The following is a 19,570-nucleotide window of genomic DNA, read 5'->3' as shown; positions in this document are numbered from 1 at the left end:
TTAATATGAAAACTCTAACTGAAAAAGATATATGCATCCTCTATGTTTACTGCAGCGTTATTTATAATAGCTATATTATGGAAGCAAACCAAGTGCTCATGGATAGATGAATGGATAAAGATGTGGAATACTACTCAGCCATAAAAAAGAATGGAGCCTTTTCATTTGCAACAATGTGGATGGATCTAGAAGGTCTAATGCTAAATGAAATAAGTCAGAGAAAGACAAATACCATATGATCTCATTTATATTTAGAATATAAGGAACAAACAAAAAAGGAAAAAAGAAACAAACCAAAAAACAAACTCCACTATAGAGAACAAACTTGGCTCGCCAATGAAGTCATAAGTGTAGGCAGTGTGCTATGCGAGGGGCAGGGCTTTCACTAACAGCACAAGGGTCTCTGGCCCAATGAGTGTTTTGATAGTAATTGTTAGTACAAGTAAGGGAAAAAGCAAAAAAAAAACAAAAACAAAAACAAAACACACACACACACACACATACACACACACACATATACAAAAACCCTAGAGAACAAACTGTTGGTTACCAAAGGAGAGGCTGGTGGGGAAATGGGTGAAATAGGTGATGGGGCTTAAGTCTACATTTAACATGATGAGCCCTGAGTAATGTATAGAATTGTTTCATCAATATGTTGTGTACCTGAAAATAATATGATACATGTTAACTATATTGGAATTAAAATTAAGGAAAAAAAACCATAAAAATACAGAATGAAGTAAAAGGTTTTTTCTTTTTTTTAAGTTGTTGGTGCTACTGTTTCAGGTGCATAACATAGTGAAACAACAACTGTACATATACGCTATGTTCACAAGTGTAGCTCCCATCTGTCACTATGCAAGTCTGTTACAGTATCGTTGACTATATTCCCTATGCTGTACCTTTTATCCCCATGACTTATTCATTCCATAACTGGAAGCCTGCGGCTCCCACTCCCCTTCACCCATTTTGCCCATATCCTCCACTCTCCTCCCCTCTGGCCACCCTGTTCTCTGTATTTATAAAAGTCTGATTCTGCTTTTTTGCTTGTTTGTTTATTCAGGCTTTGTTTTAAAGGTTCATCCGAAGAAATTTCTGCATTCTAAAGACTGTTATATAAACATGGCTTATCTTGAGATGGTGGGCAATGTGTGAGACACATACACATGCTTTTATAGCGCTCTCTGCATAAAGATAATTGAACCAGCTAGCATTTATTGAGTACTGATTACACGCCAAGTGCTGTTGTAAGTACCATGTATGTATTAAATCTTCTAATCCTTCTAGCAGCCCTATGAAGTAGGAAGTATTAAAACCCAGGTTTCACTGATGATAAAACAAGTAGAGAGGACATTATTGATCTCAGACCTCCTATCTGGAAGGTGGAGAAACAGGGATTTGAACCCAGGCAGACTGGTCCGGGAGCCTTAACTGTTCCTCACTGCAACCTTTGCATTGGCTGGTGCAGCCCAGACAAGGCAGGAGGTGCACTGACTGCTGAGGACAGATTGCTGAGAAACGTTAACAGGAGGCAGAAGAGGATGGAAAACGTGCTCCTTCTTTAATATGTGACGTTTCTCGTAAGAGAAAAAGCAGGGAACTAGAAGAGATTTCTTTTCTTTAGTCATAAAGTATGTTCACAAGAAGGAAGAAAAGGGAAAAGCTCATGTGTACCGGGTGTCTGAGTCAGCGCTGTGACTCCTGTGCTCAGCACAGGCTGGCCTCGAATTAATGGAAGCTCCGGAAACAACATGAAGTTTGTTACATGCTCAGAGATTTGCTTTAGTGGAAGCTCTTTCATGCATGCGAAACTTACAGGAATTTTGGGAGGTATTTCTTTCCAATGAAGCCCAACACTTAAAATACCCTTTATATATCCAGCAATAAGTTCAGAATTTCTTTTAAGAACAGCACCTCATGGGGCGCCTGGGTGGCTCAGTGGGTTAGGCCTCTGCCTTCGCCTCAGGTCATGATCTCACGTCCTGGGATCGAGCCCCACATCGGGCTCTCTGCTCAACAGGAAGCCTGCTTCACCCTCTCTCTCTGCCTGCCTCTCTGCCTACTTGTGATTTCTCTCTCTGTCAAATAAACAAACAAACAAACAGCACCTCTGTTCAAAAAATAAAATTTAAAAAAAAATTAAACACTTGATAAGTGACTTTTTCCTAGAGAAGCTATATGTTTTCTCTGGACCAGGAAAAGTGTTCTTGTTCTTTTGCAGAGTGCATTTGGAAAGGGTACACACTTCCAATCACATCTCAGGTTAAGACTGTATCCTTGGCATTGTAAGGTGATATTACCAAAAGTACTTTTTATAATCCTACCTGCCAACAATTAACATCTATAAATAGGAAGATCACATGATCCCAAATTACCCAAGTCTTGGAAAGAGTTTTTATGATAAATTTTCCTTTAGGAAAGGGTCTTTTCTCTACCATCTTTAAAAAAATTTCATTTTGAACAAGCTCTAATTATGTAATCAGACAGAATTCTCCATGTTATAAACGTAAACCAACAAATGTGGACTTTTAAAGTCACATTATCATAGTCAACAATCATGTATTGTACACTTAAATTTCTTTAAGAGAATAGATCTCGTGCTAAATGTTCTTACCATAATAAAATTTTTAAATGTTTTCAAAAAAATAAAATCACATTATCATAAATGGGTTAATCTACATGCTATAACAACAGATATAAAAATAGATGAAAAGTAAGCTAGAGAAATAAATTAAAAACTAAGATTCTAGAATAAAAATTAAAGGAGGTGTAGGAGCAGTGGCATTTCTGATCACAGCATTTAAAATATTTTTAAATGAGAACCTCTTCGGCAACTTGGATCCCAAAGATGATGGGCAGCTAGGAAAAAGCAATGTCCAAGAGCCAATACTCACATAGCAAACTGTTCATCGGGTGCCTGATGGACAGGTCTAAGCACGATTAAAGCACTGATTTCATCTTACAAAAAAACCCTGAAAGAACTACACTTAGCTGACAAGTGAGTCAAGTCTGACTCCTATCAGATTCCTAATGAGAACAAATAAGAAAGAGAAAATGACAAAACATTGGGAAATATGTATGTTGTATAGATATAGCACATAAATATGAACGTAGTTATTTCCTGAGAGAAACATCTGTTGTATCCCAATTCACAAGTATGTTTGATATGTATGTGGAAGTGTTTTTGTAGCTTTCTTGCTCACATTCAAACGCAATGCAAATATGGGTAGCATTACCAGCTATGTGAGACATAAAAATGTCAAAGCCCTCCTTTGCATATTCTGCAGATGTTGAAAACCATGCATTTATATTTTGTCCAGGGCTTTTGTATGTGTGTTTCTTCTTCTAACATGAAGTCTTGCTTTTAAAAAGAGCCGATTCCTCCCTGATTTTTACCTGCTGCTTTTATTTCTGCGGGAGATTGCAGCTATGCTGAATTATTTGAAGATGAACATCAGGACATCTTCACAACACTTCTGTCCCCTCTTTTTCGTGCACCATATAAAGCTGCAGGGAAACAGTCTGTCTTTAATTTTCTCTATATAGCTAAGTTGGCAAAACTTTTGAGAATAAAACAGCATCGCCCATTGTGGTTGTGTGCATAACATGAGAATATTAATTGAAGCACTTTGTAAATAAGAGAGCATTAAATATAAGTAAGGCACTGTTATTACTAGCATTTCTTTAAGCCAGCCATGTCATTAAGGAAAGAAATGGAAATTAGCATCTATTAAGCCCCAACTTACAGCAGAATACTGAGAACGTGACTGGAAGTTTTACATAGGTTGTCTTATCAAATAGCATTCATAGGGAATACTGCTGGAATTCTTAAAGGAGCCAAATAAAGAGTTTGTAGTGGATACAAAATTTTCTATGGAGATAGAAAAGATGAGACATCATAAATTTTTATTTGAGAATGAATCATATTGCCAGTTTACTACATTTTCCTCTAAAAATCACTGGCTTGGTGAGATTCTTCACTGGGCAATGAGTAGTTTATTATGGAGCTGTCAGAACTTCGAAAAGGCTGTAGATTCTATATTGCATTGAGAATCATAGTATTCTTGCTGTGATACGAAGTGTCATTGTTCTGAACATGAACTCTGCCTTCTTTATAACCCTTGTCAGTTCATTACAGTGTAGTAAGTCTGCACACAGTGTTCAGTGTCCTTTGTATCTTTTAATTGTCCCTGAAGCCCACCTGTCTTGGCATCCAGTAGTCCTTGGACTTGCAGGGATCTGAGTTAGCATTTCTATGCCCTATGATTGTGACTCCTACCCCCAAATAAAATACAGAACAATTATGTGTAGATCTCAGTGAACTGAGATACAAAAGTGTAACGACAGGGGAGAATAAAAAAGAGTGTCCACCAAAATCTTTTGAAGTTGAAGGACATGAGTAGGGAGTCCAGGAGAGTCAGGCTGTGGAGCTGCCATCCACTTCCATAGAGCTAACAGAAGTGTGGATTAAGAGGGGGCCAGGTAGGAAGGAAAGAGTTATTATGACACCTATCCATTCACTCAATTACTAAGTGGTCAGCACGATGAGGAATGTTGTGGCAGACTCTCTCCTTGTTCTAATAGGGAAGAAATATAGAAAGAAATAACCATAATAGTATAAAATTAGTGTAAGAATACTGTCTCATGATGCAGTGGGTGTTTCTGGGGGGAAAAAATCAAGCTTATGTGTGGACTGTGAGCCAACGGCATTTAAAAATCTGTAAAGGTACAAAACACCAAGAATGTTAATATCCAGCTTATCAAATCTACTGCCTGTCAGTGCTATTAAGACTGAATAATAGGGACGCCTGGGTGGCTCAGTTGGTTAAGCAGCTGCCTTCGGCTCAGGTCATGATCCCGGCGTCCTGGGATCGAGTCCCACATCGGGCTCCTTGCTCCACGGGGAGCCTGCTTCTCCCTCTGACTCTGCCTGCCACTCTGTCTGCCTGTGCTCGCTTTCGCTCGCGCTCTATCTCTGACAAATAAATAAATAAAATCTTTTAAAAAATAAATAAATAAATAAATAAAAATTAAAAAAAAAAAAAAAAAAGACTGAATCATAGAGATTCGTTAACAGTGGTCATGCCATTGATTTACTTTATGATAAGAAACGGTACAGAAGTTAGATACCGAGTCCTTTGATCTCACTCCATGACAGACTTGTAGGGTCAACTTGGTGACATTATGCAGAGCATGCTGGCACTGTTTCCAAAACGTTCAGTGAGCCAAGAGCAAGTCCACAGTCACGACGCGGGTACAGTTTCCTGTGTGCAGAAACAGAAACTTCCGAACCTCTCACACTGCCACCAGGGGTCAGGCACCCGGTAGGAGGAGAGGGCACTCTCCCAGAGAGGAAGTGTTGTATTACCCAGGGAAACACAAGAACCACAATCCCTGTCCTCTCTTCCTGAAAGCAGCATAGTACTGGCTGAATAGGCTTGAAAGGAGGACCTCAGAAATGTTCTGCACTCGCAAAGGTATGTGTAAGTGCTCTCTGCTTTAAACACGTCATTTTTGGAAAGTCAGATAAGGCTGACTTTATATTCTCTTTTCAAAATCTGGATAAGCTATGGAAATGTTGATTACAGCCTCTAGAAAGGAAATGCTTGGTAGAGAAGCCCAGAGGGAGTAAACTCTGTTGAAATACTAAATCTAAATACAGGATCTAGAAGACTTTCTGTGCATGTACATTTTTTGTCCCTGATTTGCTGTAGGTGGTGCTGCTAAGTACGATTCTATCAGGAGATGCTCTCAGAAATAGGTTCAGACATAGTGATTTACGGTTTATTTTTATGTCCAATGAGCATTTATGACAAGTCGTTAGTGACTTCTTTTCATGCATTTGCAGGAAATCATTTGTCAGTAAGGCTTCCATATGGTCTTCCCTTGTCCCTAACTGAAAAATTGTGCACAGTTAGGGAAATAATAGTGATCGAGTCATACGCTCAGATTTTATCACCACTGCTCTGGATTTCAAAGGCTGACAATACATTTCAGTAGTTTCTCCTAACCATCCTCTTAGCAGTTTGCTTAAATGTATTTGTTTTCCTCTAGTATTTTATTCCTTTAAGTTGTCTGGGCTCCAGAGAAAGGAGGAGAGAAATAGGAGGTTTTCATCATTTTTTTTTTTTTTTAAGTTTCGGTCAAACAAGTCAAAATAACATTATTATTGATGGATCGACTTGTACTTTTAAGTGGAAGGCATAAAGATATAAAAAGATCTGAAGCATGTAAGTAACCTCTTTGATTTTTAATGGCGTGCAGCAGATGGAATTCATTATTGACTTTTAAAAATGAAATTGCCCTGCATTATTATTTATTTATAATTTTACCTCTCAAAAGAAGTGATTACCATTACTAGGTTAGTTTTTCCTCAATCACAGCAACTATATGATAACATCAGAATATAAAATGTGGTTTATCATATCTCTTCCGAATTATTTCAAAAATAAATTTATCAGCATAATGCACACTTAAAAGGTTGAGTATCTTTTCTTTTTATTTGAGTAATTTCAAAAGCAGTTATTTTACATTATAGAGCAATTTATGTATGAAACTCTCATTACAGAAACAGAAATGTTTTTAATTAGAAACAATCTAATTTCATCTTTCCAATTTAGCACACAGATTTTTGTGATGATATACACAAAATGCCCAAGTAAAATATTTAGATGATTAGTTTCAGCTCAAACAACTCTTTAATTTTAATCAGAAATTCTAAAGCTTTTCAGTCATTAAGGAAGTTGATAACCAGTCATAACACAATTTAATCTCGAAGCATTACCCAACATTTAATCATTATATTTAGTTCAAATTTGAGAACTGTTTCTGTTGTCTAGTTTTCCATCTTCATGATTTAAAAAATATACAAGAATGGAAAAATCCTGTGTTAGACATGAAGCTACAGATGTTATAAAGACACATGCAACCTTTTTTCAAAGCTGCTATTGTTTTAAAGTAACATTTCACATCCAGGACAGCAGTTATTATTTATATAATCAGGAGATCGGGTGCAGACAGTTTTCAGACGACTGTTGAATTTCAGTGAAGCTTCTGGTTAAATTAGACCCCTCCTGCTCCTTCTAGCTGTCCTCCAAGCCATCCTCCCCTCCCCCAGCTTCTTCCTCCTTCCCTTCCTCCCTCCTTTACCATCTCTCCTGACACTTGCACACTTGGACATCTTTTTGCATAAGTGGATCTGTTTTCTTCAACAGTGGTCAACAATGGGAAACTGAAGGATGGTAATTAATATTTCATATGTAGCACTTAAGCTTCTTCACCTAGATTATACATTTTGCTTCATCGTGCTCATCCACAGGCACTTAATAAATGCTTACTGATTGTCTAGTAAGGTTGTGTTATGACCAATTTCGAGAACTTTTATGCTGCAGTTACCACTTCTGTACTTCTTTGATTCTAAGATTCTAAGATCGGCCCCCCTTTTTTTTTTTCTTTCACATATTAGCTTTTTAAAATCTGAAAGTACCTTATGATCAATGGTGTATCGTGGTTTAATTAGCAGGGTTTTTGGTTTCTTTTTTTTTCTCTTGGTGGTGCCTCTTATAAGGCATTCTTTTTAGATGAAATATGGCAGTAAAAATACAAATTGATCTATTACTTGTACAATATACTAAACGCTGTGCATTTCACATTCGCACATTAGAATATTTTAAGAGTATACTTTTTCTGTTATGTGGCTTATCCATAACCAGTTTTGGTCTCTCCTCACTACCTCCCTTCACCCTGACTCCCTGACACTGTGATTCTACCCGTTCTTGAACCCACTGTCTAGACTGAACTCCTCTGGAAAATACTCAGAGAACTTTATTAGTGAATTAATTACCAAAATTTAACTGTAATGAGATGGAAAGAGTACACATTTTTAAAACTAAAGACTTCGGTTCAAGTTATGGTTCTACTCCTTAAAACTATGAGTACTTAGGGATCCAGTAGTTTTTCTGAGAGCTTCAAATTATATATCCAAAGAACAGAAATAGTATGAATAATTTCTTCATCATTGGATTGTCAGGACAGTTTGTTAAAAAAAAAAAAAAGAAAAATTGAACCAGTAGAAGTACTGAATATGAAATTTATATGAGAGCACTTTATAAACCATGAAGTACTATTTGACTATAAATTTTAAGCATCAACATTAAACAAAACGTTATTAGATGAGATTATGTGTAAATGAAAAGTTAGAAGAAAGAAGGAGAAATTCAAGAATTTGCCCCAAACTTTAAAAGAGTAAGTTCTGCATTTTAATTATCATTGGAAATAATAATAGGGCCCCTTAACTCCCCAAATCACAGGAAGCACTGTGAAATCTGTCTCCAGCGGACTTCCACCAATTAGAACTTTAGTTATTTTGAATCCCAGTGCTGAATGTGTGCCAGTCTCAGAACTTGTATCCTTTATTGAATTAGGGGAACCACAGCCCACAGCACCTCCGTGACATTAAAAATGAAAGAGGTTACTTAGATTCCCAAATTCCTTTCCTATCTTTGTTCCTTCCACTTAAGAGACAAATCGATCTGTAAGTTACTGTAAGGCTTTGGCTTTAGAAAAAAAATAACATAAGTATGTTAAAGAGTGGATTTTGGAATCACTGAATGACAAAGAATTTTCTCTAATGCCCCCAACACAGTGGAGGTGGATGGGGTGGTTGCCAGCAGTTAGTGCTTTCTTTCTGCATTTGTTTGTTTTAGTTTCTCGGTCTAGTCAAAGCAACCAAACCTTAATTTGTTGTCTGTTTGTTGGTCCCTGAGTTCACCCATTTACCAGGCCCTGTTATATATGAAGACTCAAACTACATTGGAACATGCCCATTAACATACATTTTAATAGAGCTTTACTTTCCACAGAAAGAGAATTATAGGTATAAGCTAATGCCCACTGGGGTAAACGATACAAATCATAGTAGTAATTGTGGAAAGGGTCCCACTGTCTGGTTCCAGATATTCATGAAGGAGAACAGATACAAAATCAATGAACCAAATAGGATTAGTCACAAAGTCGTTTCCATAGCCAGGACCCTTTCTCTGCAATGAAAAAGACTTCAGATATTTTCAGCTTGAAATTTCATCTACAACTCTCCAATGAGAAATGAACTCAGGTGCTGTTGCATAAAACCCAGAAGCACTTCAGGTTACACTGGTTAGGATACTTCCGTGCATTTTAGCATTCTCTAATATTTTCATTGTATTGGTTTCACAGTTTTGAAAACATAATGGTAAAAAGTAAGTGTCATTGCTGTTTCTTCAAAACACAGGGTACTTCAGTGGTACTTACAATACTGAACTGAATGTAAATTTCTTTGCTATAATGAGTGTAAAACAGACTGCTTTGAAAAGGTAGTGTGTTGTTGTTGTTGTTGTTGTTTTTGAGGATAGTCATACTTTCAAGACTAAAGAACAGAAAGAATTCCAGTATTAAAGGCATTTGCAGGGATGCCTTGGGTGGCTCAGTCATTAAGTGTCTGCCTTCAGCTCAGGTCATGATCCCAGGGTCCTGGAATGGAGTCCCTCATCGGGCTCCTTGCTCATCAGGGAGCCTGCTTTGCCCTCTGCCTGCTGCTCTCCTGCTTGCTCTCTCTCTCAAAGAAATAAATAATTTTTTTTTTTTTTAAAGGGCACTTGGGTGTGAAAAGGGGAATTGAAGAGTTTGGTTATTAATTGAAAATCACATTTCCTATTCTTTCTCTGCCAATGGAGAGTCTTCTAATTTCTCATTTCAATCTTTTTTTATTTTTTTTTAAGATTTTATTTATTTGTCAGAGAGTGAGCACAAGCAGGGGGAATGGCAGGCAGAGGTAGAAGGAGGCTCCCTGCAAAGCAAGGAGCCTGACATGGGACTCAATCCCATTGCCTGGGCAGAAGGCAGATGCTTGAGCGACTGAGCCACCCAGGCACTTCGGAAGACCAAAAGTTGTAACTCTAACATGAACATTTTCCCATATTTAAATGGAATATATACTGGGATTTAAAATTTTTCCCATCTCAATGTATTCATCATAACAGCAAACATTGACCTTGGGGTGACTTGGTATTAAGTACTATACTAAGAGCTTTACATATATTAACTAATTAATGTGTTAATACATTTTAACATAATGGTAAGAATCATACATTAAGCTATATTAGCTCATTTCAGTTCATGGAAGCACCACTCTTCTAGATGTTTAGACCAAGAAATATTGGTGTAATTCTAGAATCTTCTTTTTCCTCTCCCACTTTGTATCTTATCAGCCCAGGTATCCTATTGGCCGTACCCTCAGTGTAGATCCTGAATCTGCCCAGTTCCTAGCACCCGCCCTGCTTCCTCCTGGGTCCAAACTCCATCATCTTTTGACTACCATTACAGTCTAACTGCTACCCTCTGACTGGTCTCCTTCCCTCTGCGGTTGCTCGCCCTTGCAACACCTCTCAACTCCCTCGTCCCCCTCCTCCTACCCCATTCCCAGCCAGTCTGCTTTCAGTAAGACAGCTAAACTGGAGGAATATGCTAAGACACACATCTCATTCTTTCACTCCTGTGCTTAACCCTTTCAGGAGCTCCTGTTTCTCTTCAGAAGCTGAAGTTGCCGTCACAGTACCCAGGGCCTCATCTGATCGCTGATTTCCCCTCCGCATGGGCTCAAGTGTGCATCACATACATACACCTGTTGCCTAAAATTTCCTTTTTGTTCGCTCTGCTTCAACTGCACTGGCCTTCTTGCAGTCCCTTGAACCTACCAGACATGCTTCTTTCTCAGGGTTTTTGTAATTACTGTTCCCTCTGCCTTCCAGGCTCCGCCCATAGCAACTGATGCTGCCAGGACCCTCACTTTCTTTAATCTCTATTCACAGGTTGATTTTGCAAATGTGAACTTCCCTGGCCATCTGTCTACAAGTTCAAATCCCACTTATTCCTTAAAAGCTCATATCCCCTACTTCTCTTTCCTCTTTTTTCCCCCCATAGCTCTTATCACTAACACATATATGTGTATTTATGTTTTTTATACTAACTGAAATACAAACTCTATGAAGAAGGGATTTTTGTCTTTTTTTTTTTCATGTCTAACAGCTTCTATCAAGAGCAGAGCCTGATATGTAACAAATCCTAAATAATATAATTGTTGAATATATCTTCAGATCAACCCTGTGCATTAGGTACAATTATTACCCCCATTTTACAAATGAGAAAGTAAAGGCACAGAAAGATAAAGAAATTTGCCTAAGGTCAGATCAGTTTAGCAAATGTCAGAGCCACAATTCAAACCCAAGGCCCTGGCTCCGGGGTCAGTGTTCAAACCACTGTACGGTTCTTATTTATGTGACTGAGTAACTTAATTGGAAAAACAAAACTATATATAGCTCATCTATTTGCCGGGATTTTCTTCAATATGCTTTTCTTCCAGTTAAATGGAAAATTGACAGCTGTCTGGCTTAAACAGCACAGCAAAGCCTCTTCACTCCATTACTTGAGGATTTTATTTCTTTCAAAGAAGGTATGACTTTTTACCATGGAAAAATATAGAAACAAATGCACGCAATCCTACCCATGTTGACATGCAAACAGTAGTAATAAAGGAACCAGATGGAAAATGGTTAAAAAAAAGATGTAAGCACTATGGAAAAGTATCAGATGAAAACATGTATTGAATGCCTGCTGTGCTTTGTAAAACCTAAGACCTGGGACTACTTATTTGATAATACAAGTAGACTCCAATGAGAAAGACAGACACAATTATAATCATGTACTTCAAGTGTCATAGTAGGGTCATACATAATTCTGAATTGGAATTTAGAAGAAGAAACACCAAATACGGATCTACTGAAAGCTGAAAGCAGGGCCTTGGTGAGTGAGTTGTGGGGCAGGTAAATAGGGAGTGGAAGGAAATTAAGTATCTCAGAAGTGAAGAAGAGAGGGGTGCATGGCTGGCTCAGTCAGTAGAACATGTGACTCTTGATCTTGGCGTCATGAGTTCGAGCCCCCATACTGGGCATAGAGCTTGCTTTTAAAAAAAAGAAGACTTTTTTTTGAAAGAGGATGTTGAGGAATGCCAATGAATAAATGTGCCTTAGAGGATGAGATTAAGAGAGAATATTTTAAAATAACATTCCATATGCTATAGAATGGAAATTACAGGCAAATGAGTTATGTGAACAATAAGTGCACACATTTTGAATTTAATTTTTAAGAGAATATCTTTACTTATCCAAATGCATCATATAGAAAATTGTCAGTTTCATCTATTCAGGCTACTTTAATCTGTTTTTTCATAGGATTCCGGTTACGGGGTACTGACAAATAAGAACAAGAAATTCTATTCTCTAAATGGTTATTTTTGCTTAATATGTTATGCCAGTTCTAGCATCTTATATATAAAAGGGCAAAGAAAAAAAAAAGTCAAGTTATCCTGAGTCTGTTCAGTGTTTTTTTTTTGTCCTTGTATGTTTTCTTTCCTTACCTGGTTCCTCTGGGAAAGTCAGGTTTCCAGCTGATCATTTCTCTGATTTGACAAGGTCACTATGAACTTCCTGTCATCCAGAATGTTGGCAGTTTGATCTTGCTTGCTGACAGACTGCTTGGTCACACATGTCCTTCTTCCAAAAAAGGGCACAGTGCTCTTACAGAGTGATGACTTTATCCATGAACAGCTAAAAGAAGAAATACAATATTTTGATAATAAATGTTAAAAAGAAAATAATGATTACATGAGATTAGTGTGGGGCAGGGCAGTGGCACCATGATGTTAGATTATCAATGGGGGCACTTCTGAACAGGTATCATTAAAGTTGAAACCCAGATGATGAGAAACCATAAAAGGACCCAAGAGAGTCGCTAACCACATAGAGAGATGACAGTAAGTGCAAAGATTGGGGGATGAAAATGAGTTTGGCTCAAGGAACGCGAAGAATATAAGTATGACTGGAGAGAGTGGTAACAGTGACAAAATGATGTTTCAGAGTTAGCCAGTGACTTGATGTACACTCATAATTAGCCATCATTTCTGCTTGTGAGCACTGGAATTGTTATTCCTCTTTACTGGTGTCTCAATTATAATTCTACTATTTCTGGTAGAGAATTACTTGAATTTGCTCTGCACTGCAGGATTCATAAAGATCTTTAACAGGGACGTCTGGGTGGCTCAGTTGGTTGGGTGTCTGCCTTCGGTTCAGGTCATGATCCCAGGGTGCTGGGATCAAGTCCTGCATTGGGCTCCCTACTCAGCTGGGAGCCTGCATCTCCCTCTGCCTGCTCCCCCTGCTTGCGCACTCTCCCTCTGTCAAATAAATAAATAAATAAAATCTTAAGGGGGAAAAAAAAAGAGACCTTTAACATACATCCTAATTGCACAGAAAGTTCCCTAACATCCCCATGAAGTAGGCAGGACTAACATGATCTCCATTTTGTAGGTGAGGAAAAGATAGGATATAAGTGTTACATGACTTGCTAGAGAGATTTACAACTCCCAGTCGGCACCACACACACGCTTGTCCTGATTGCCTGTTCTTCATCAGTTGCTGAAAGTCAGGACTGCCTCAGGGCTTCAATATAAGGAAGGGCTCATCATGGCCAAAAAAGGAAAAACAAAAAGCTTGTATGATGACTAAATTCATTCTAACAGCACATGAGTGTATTGTAGGGTCTGCATACTCTGTTCAGCCATGTCACTGATCCTACAGGATGGCTAGCTGATGTATTGTTTGATGTTCCCTGTCAGATTTGAGTATTAAATAGTTCATTCTGGAACAGGGATTTGCAGAAAACAGGACAGTCGATTAGTCCAGTGAGAGATGCCGACAACCTAAACTGGAGTTCATCACAGATGAGATCCCGTAGCCTCCCCCGCCTTGGTCACCGGGCTAATTCTACACTGTGTTATCAATCATGTTCCCCTAGCTTGCTGAAACGACATCACATGTGACACTTAAAAATTTTTTTTGAGACTGAACTATATTCTTCTATTTTTTTGTATGCCTACCTTATCACAAAAGGATTTAGATTCTTTATAGGTTTATTAAAGGAATTAGTTTTATTTAATGCATACATACCTTTTCTCTTCTACACGCTTGAAATTTGCTCTTTTAAGTTCATATCTTTTCAAATGCTACTCTGTCTATAATTGTCAGGATTAAAAAATTCTTTTCTAGCATAAAGTACTATCTTGCTCTGTTCAAGGTGTTATTTGGTGTGTGTGTGTGTGTGTGTGTGTGTGTGTGTGTTGTGTGTTGCCACATAACTTCTTACAAGGAAAAAAACATTTTAATGAAAAATCAATCTAGATATATAGAAATATCTCAGGGTTGAAACTATCAAGCTTAGTTATTAAAGGCAAGTCCGGGTTATGGAGTTAACCACATTTCTGTTATTTAATTTTCAAACTCAAATTATTAAGTCGAGGTATGACGTTTACTGTCTCAGACTAGTAACTAAAAAGACCTTTTTAATTTCCTAAAAGATTTTATTTATTTATTTATTTATTGGAGAGAGAGAGCGAGAGAGAGCAGGGTGGGGGGGTAGAGGGAAAGAGAGAGAATCGCAAGCTGACTCTATTCTAAGCCTGTAACCAGGCATGAGTTTGATCTCATGTCCCTGAGATCCTGACCTGAGCTGAAATCAAGAGTCAGACACTTAACTGACTGAGCTGCCCTGGTGCCCCTAAAAAGGCCTTTATATCTTTTATAACTTTTGATGGTTAAATTAAGGTGTTTTTGGAAATCAGTTTTTTAAAAACTAGTCATTCCTGCTTTTTGCCTATGGGATTTACACAAATGTCATTCTCTGTATGACATAGCTGTGATTGAAGTTTGGTGGGTTTTTGCTTTTAATTCAGTCATTTTTCATATTTTTAAAATTAATTTGCTTATTTTTGCTTTGTTCTTATGTTTTCTTAGCACGTTTTTTCTCTCTGAATGAGTAATCTTGGTTGTATTTTTTTTTTATTTTTTACTTTAAAAATATCTAATTTGGGGGACACGTGGGTGGCTTAGTCGGTTAAGTGTGGACTCTTGATTTCAGCTAAGGTCATGAGCTCAGGGTGATGAGATCAAGATCTGCTCAGGACTCCCTGCTCAGCACGGAGGCTGCTTGTCCCTCTCCCTCCCTCTCTTCGTGCCCCTCTCTCTGCTCTCTCTCAAATAAAAATAAATAAATAAAGTATCTAATACTCTTTTTTTTTTTTTTAAGATTTATTTATTTATTTATTTAACAGAGAGAGAGATCACAAGTAGGCAGAGAGGCAGGCAGAGAGAGAGAGGGGGAAGCAGGCTCCCTGCGCGGCTTGATCACAGGACCCGGAGATCATGACCTGAACTGAAGGCAGAGGTCCAACCCACTGAGCCACCCAGGCGCCCCTAATATTCTTGTTTTTTTAAAAATCTCTTACACATTTATTAAACTTGTGATAGTATTTAAGAATCGTTTTTTTTCCTCTGCTTTTCCTTCCAAGTCTCAAAGCTGATCTCCTGATTCAATATTGTAGATTCTTCTTTTTTTAAAGATTTTATTTATTTATTTGATAGAAGACACAAGGAGAGAGAGAACACAAGCAAGGGGAGCAGGAGAGGGAAAAGCAGGCTTCCCGCTGAGCAGGGAGCCCGATGATGATGATGATGATGATGATGATGATGATGGTGGTGGTGGTCATGCGGGGCTCCATCCCAGGACCCTGGGATCATGACCTGAGCCGAAGGCAGCCACTTGACGACTGAGCCACCCAGGCGCCCCAACGTTGTAGATTGTTGTAATCAAAAAACAACAGCCACTACCAAGTCTTAAACTTCACGAGAAGATCTCATAGTTATTATTCACTAGTGTTGTGATTCTTTTTTCAGCTTCAAACATACTAAATAAATACTATATAACTTTAAAAATTCTTTAGAACACTTAAATTTCTAATTTTCCTTATATAAATATTTCAAACCAATTTTTAAATTTATATGAATAACATACTTTAAATGCAACATGATGTTAATGTGTTCAATAACTTTTTTAAAGAGCTAGCACACATTTTGCTTTTATCATTTTAAAATTGCAAATCTTGAAAAACATAAAATGCTGAAATGCTTTCTTCTTTCTTTTGTGACTCTTTTCTCCAGATAGTTCTCTGTCATGTTACCAACCTTTATCTCAAAGTACAAATAATTACCTATTACGCGAGCAACTGAAATCAAGGCAAGTCTTGTTAAGCAAAATTGGATCAGAGCACATGTAGAAAGGGGAAAAAATCAGAATAGAAAAGATGGTATTTCAAAAGAAAACTTCATTTCTAATAATTTCTTAAGGTTAATATTCCAGTACTGGTACATAAGAGAGCAGTCCTGAATTATCTACCTCCTGGCATTTTGAAAAAAATAGTAGCCTTCAGCATGTTTTAAACTTCCATTGCATTCCTTGCTCTTCTATGTATACATTTTACTATTGACAGTCTCCAGCAAAAATAGGGAGTGGAGATTCCTGTTTTACAGTGGGAACATTAAATGCTATGATAAGGAAAAACGGCTTTTTGAAACAGAAAGATAAAACACTATGTATGTGGTGGTAAGTCCATGGTACAATGAGATATTCTACGTTTCTGTTTTGCATCAACTCTTCTATTGTGTGATTTACTACTCAAGTCAACGTACAGACGATTGATGATGACATCATCTATATACAAAGATGAAAAAAATGATAAAGGTAACAAACTCCAATGTGCTCAGAACATCTGTTTGTTTGTTTGTTTTTTAAGATTTTATTTATTTATTTAACAGACGGAGATCACAAGTAGGCAGAGAGGCAGGCAGAGAGAGAGAGGAGGAATCAGGCTTCCCGCTGAGCAGAGAGCCCGATGTGGGGCTCAATCCCAGGATCCTGGAATCATGACCTGAGCCGAAGGCAGAGGCTTTAACCCACTGAGCCAACCAGGTGCCCCAGAACATCTGTTTTCAACTTCTCCCCTGCAGCCAAGAAAAAAACCACACTGATACTTAGTTCCTCCAATTCTAGCAAGGAGCTTATTTGTTGCCTTTCACAGATGCTAGCCTCATGCCACTTAGTAACAAAGGAAATGAATCTGAAAAGACCACCACTGCTGGTGCAGTTCATATCTTGAAGGAATCGGCATTTAGGCAAGCTCTAAAGTGTTTGCCATTACAGGACATAGGAGGAGGTGGAGTTTGGAGTCATTTAGGATTTCCCATACTACTGTTACTCAGAGTAACTTATTCCAAGGAATTCCTAACTGGACTCCTAACCTTTCTTCTTCTCCCTGCCCTTCCAACCCATTGTCCACACTGTCATCTTAAGGGTCTTTCTGAAACATAGAACTCAATGGTTCTGTCTTAAAAACCCTCAAAAGATTTACCATTGCCTGCTACATATATTCCAGACTCCTTATCATGGCACATACATTCTTTCATGATTTGGAACCTGTCTTCCAGCATCTTCTGTGTTCTGTATCCTATTTTAGGGATGCTTATCCATTGGATTGTTGCAAGAGTTCAGTGAGAAAATGTATATTGAGTACGTACTAGTAACCAGTTTTTACTGAACACTTACCATCTTACCAGGTTTCAAGGACTGGGCTGGGTGCTTATGTGTATTCTCCCACATAATCTTCATATAACCCCATGAGGTGTAGATACCTTTATAATCTCCAATCTCTAGACAAAGAAATAGATTTTGAGAGGTCAGGCAATGTGCCCAAGGTCACACCCATAGACAGAAATGGAGTTGTAATTTTATCTATCCAACTCCAAAACTGGTGCTTTTATAGACTTGACTGCTGCCTGACTCATTGCCAGGTGTACAATTCAGTTTGATTAAATATTCATTTTTTTAAAACCCATTACTATAAAACTTAGAAAATGACCTTCTTTTTCTTGCTTCCATCGCCCACCAAGGTTAACTGATAAACCACATCTTTTACTTTTTCTAGATGCCTCTAGCACCCCTTACTGTCCCCTTTCATCTTCACAGTCCCCATATTGTAGTGTCATAATTTCTTGAACTAATCTAATTTCTCTGATCTGTTGGCAGTTCCATGGGTGTAGACGCCATATCTTCATGGTCTTTGTATTCTTAGAGCTGAGCATAATGTGCGGCACCCAACAAATGGCAAACAGATAGATAAAGAAGTGATGCAAACTCTGAGCAGAATTTCAAAATATGTGGGGCTTTGCTGTTTCTCAAAAATGAAGAATTCCTCTTTTCCATTCACTGTGTAACTGCCCTAACCTTTCAAATAACAGTCAGATTTTATGAAGGAGCACAATCAGACTTAGAGAGGTCAAAGGGGGTGAAGAGAAGACAAAATTACCCCCTTTTTCTAATCATTTCCTTCCATAAAATTGAGGGATTTTGTTACCAAAGGAGAGGAGATCAACATTTAGAAATATTTCTTTTACGATCTATAATTTTAAATTCTCTTGAATGTTTAAATTCTCTTTTAAAAAAGTAATAGTTAGGGGGAAAAATTTAAAAAAATAAAAAAGTAATAGTTAGGGGACGCCTGGGTGGCTCAGTTGGTTAAGCAGCTGCCTTCGGGCTCAGGTCATGATCCCAGCGTCCTGGGATCGAGTCCCACGTCGGGCTCCTTGCTCGGCAGGGAGCCTGCTTCTCCCTCTGCCTCTGCCAGCCATTCTGTCTGCCTGTGCTCTCTCTCCGCCCCCCCTCGCTGATAAACAAATAAAATCTTTAAAAAAATAAAAAAGTAATAGTTAGGCTTCATGCTAAGTTGGGTAAGAGACATCTTACGCTTTTTTCCTCCGGATTCTACTTACTTTTTCCAGAGTCACACCCTACATTCGTAGCATTTCCGAGAGGTTAGTGAAATTAGGCAACACTCCTAAAGTCTCACATCTGAGAGCAGGAGGGAGATCAACTGATAGGCACATGGGCACTGAGTGAGTCAGTGCAGGTCCATGGAACAGAGCTTGAAGCTTCTGACTACCAGTCCCTGGTTCTGTTAAGCCAACTACTACCAGGGCCCCTGAGGAACTGGGTTAAAAATAGAGGATGGAGCAGTTAACAAAGTAAACCATCATCATTGCTAGTGTTCATATTCCATTTTTCCATGTTTAATAGACTAATAATTTAAATTCACGAATGTTTATGTTCTGCTGGTTAGTATGTAATTGTATGTCAGGAATACCAACACAGAAATAATTCTAGAATTTATATTATTCCCTAAAATGTAGAGTCCACTATATCAGCATAAACACATAAGTTAAATTATAAAATAAATAATATTCATTGATTATCATTATTCTTTATGAAGAGGAGAGCAAACATTATTTTTTATAAACTTTTGTGTAAACTTGCATAACAGGATCCTCTCTCCCCGAGAGATTCAACAACTTCACAGTCCAAAGCCGATGTGGTACAGTAGGATATATTTACAAATCAAAATCCCATGCCTTACAGAAGTGAAACTCACTGCCTCTATCTCTGAGTCTGAGGGTGAGCCTTAAAATCTCACCTGGTTGACCTCTTTTGTCTCCTTTTTATATCAGGTGACTTAGCCTTCTCTCCAGAAAAAGAGGGCAGCTAATCTCTGGGTTTAGTTCCAGGGAAGGCTACCTGCCAGCTCTGTACCAGTGGACAA

At 38.1% G+C, this 19,570-nt stretch overlaps 1 protein-coding gene across 10 annotated transcripts in view; it reads left to right on the top strand.

Annotated features, from left to right (window-relative positions):
• The window catches only part of OXR1 (oxidation resistance 1), a 443,393-nt gene that overhangs the window by 317,139 nt on the left and 106,684 nt on the right, over nucleotides 1-19,570 (top strand). For 2 of the 10 annotated variants that reach the window (XM_059165800.1, XM_059165793.1), the window contains exon 1: nucleotides 5,444-5,477. The exons of the other annotated variants lie outside the window; for them this stretch is intronic. In XM_059165800.1, the coding sequence (XP_059021783.1) occupies nucleotides 5,459-5,477 (19 nt within the window). In that variant the 5' untranslated portion in view covers nucleotides 5,444-5,458. Of the gene's footprint in view, nucleotides 1-5,443; nucleotides 5,478-19,570 lie in introns of those variants that run through there. 10 annotated transcript variants of the gene reach the window in all.

Source organism: Mustela lutreola, chromosome 3 (assembly GCF_030435805.1).
Source record: "Mustela lutreola isolate mMusLut2 chromosome 3, mMusLut2.pri, whole genome shotgun sequence".
Lineage (NCBI taxonomy): Eukaryota > Metazoa > Chordata > Mammalia > Carnivora > Mustelidae > Mustela > Mustela lutreola.
Note: the sequence above shows the minus strand (reverse complement) of the source record. Positions and strands in the feature narration are given on the sequence as shown.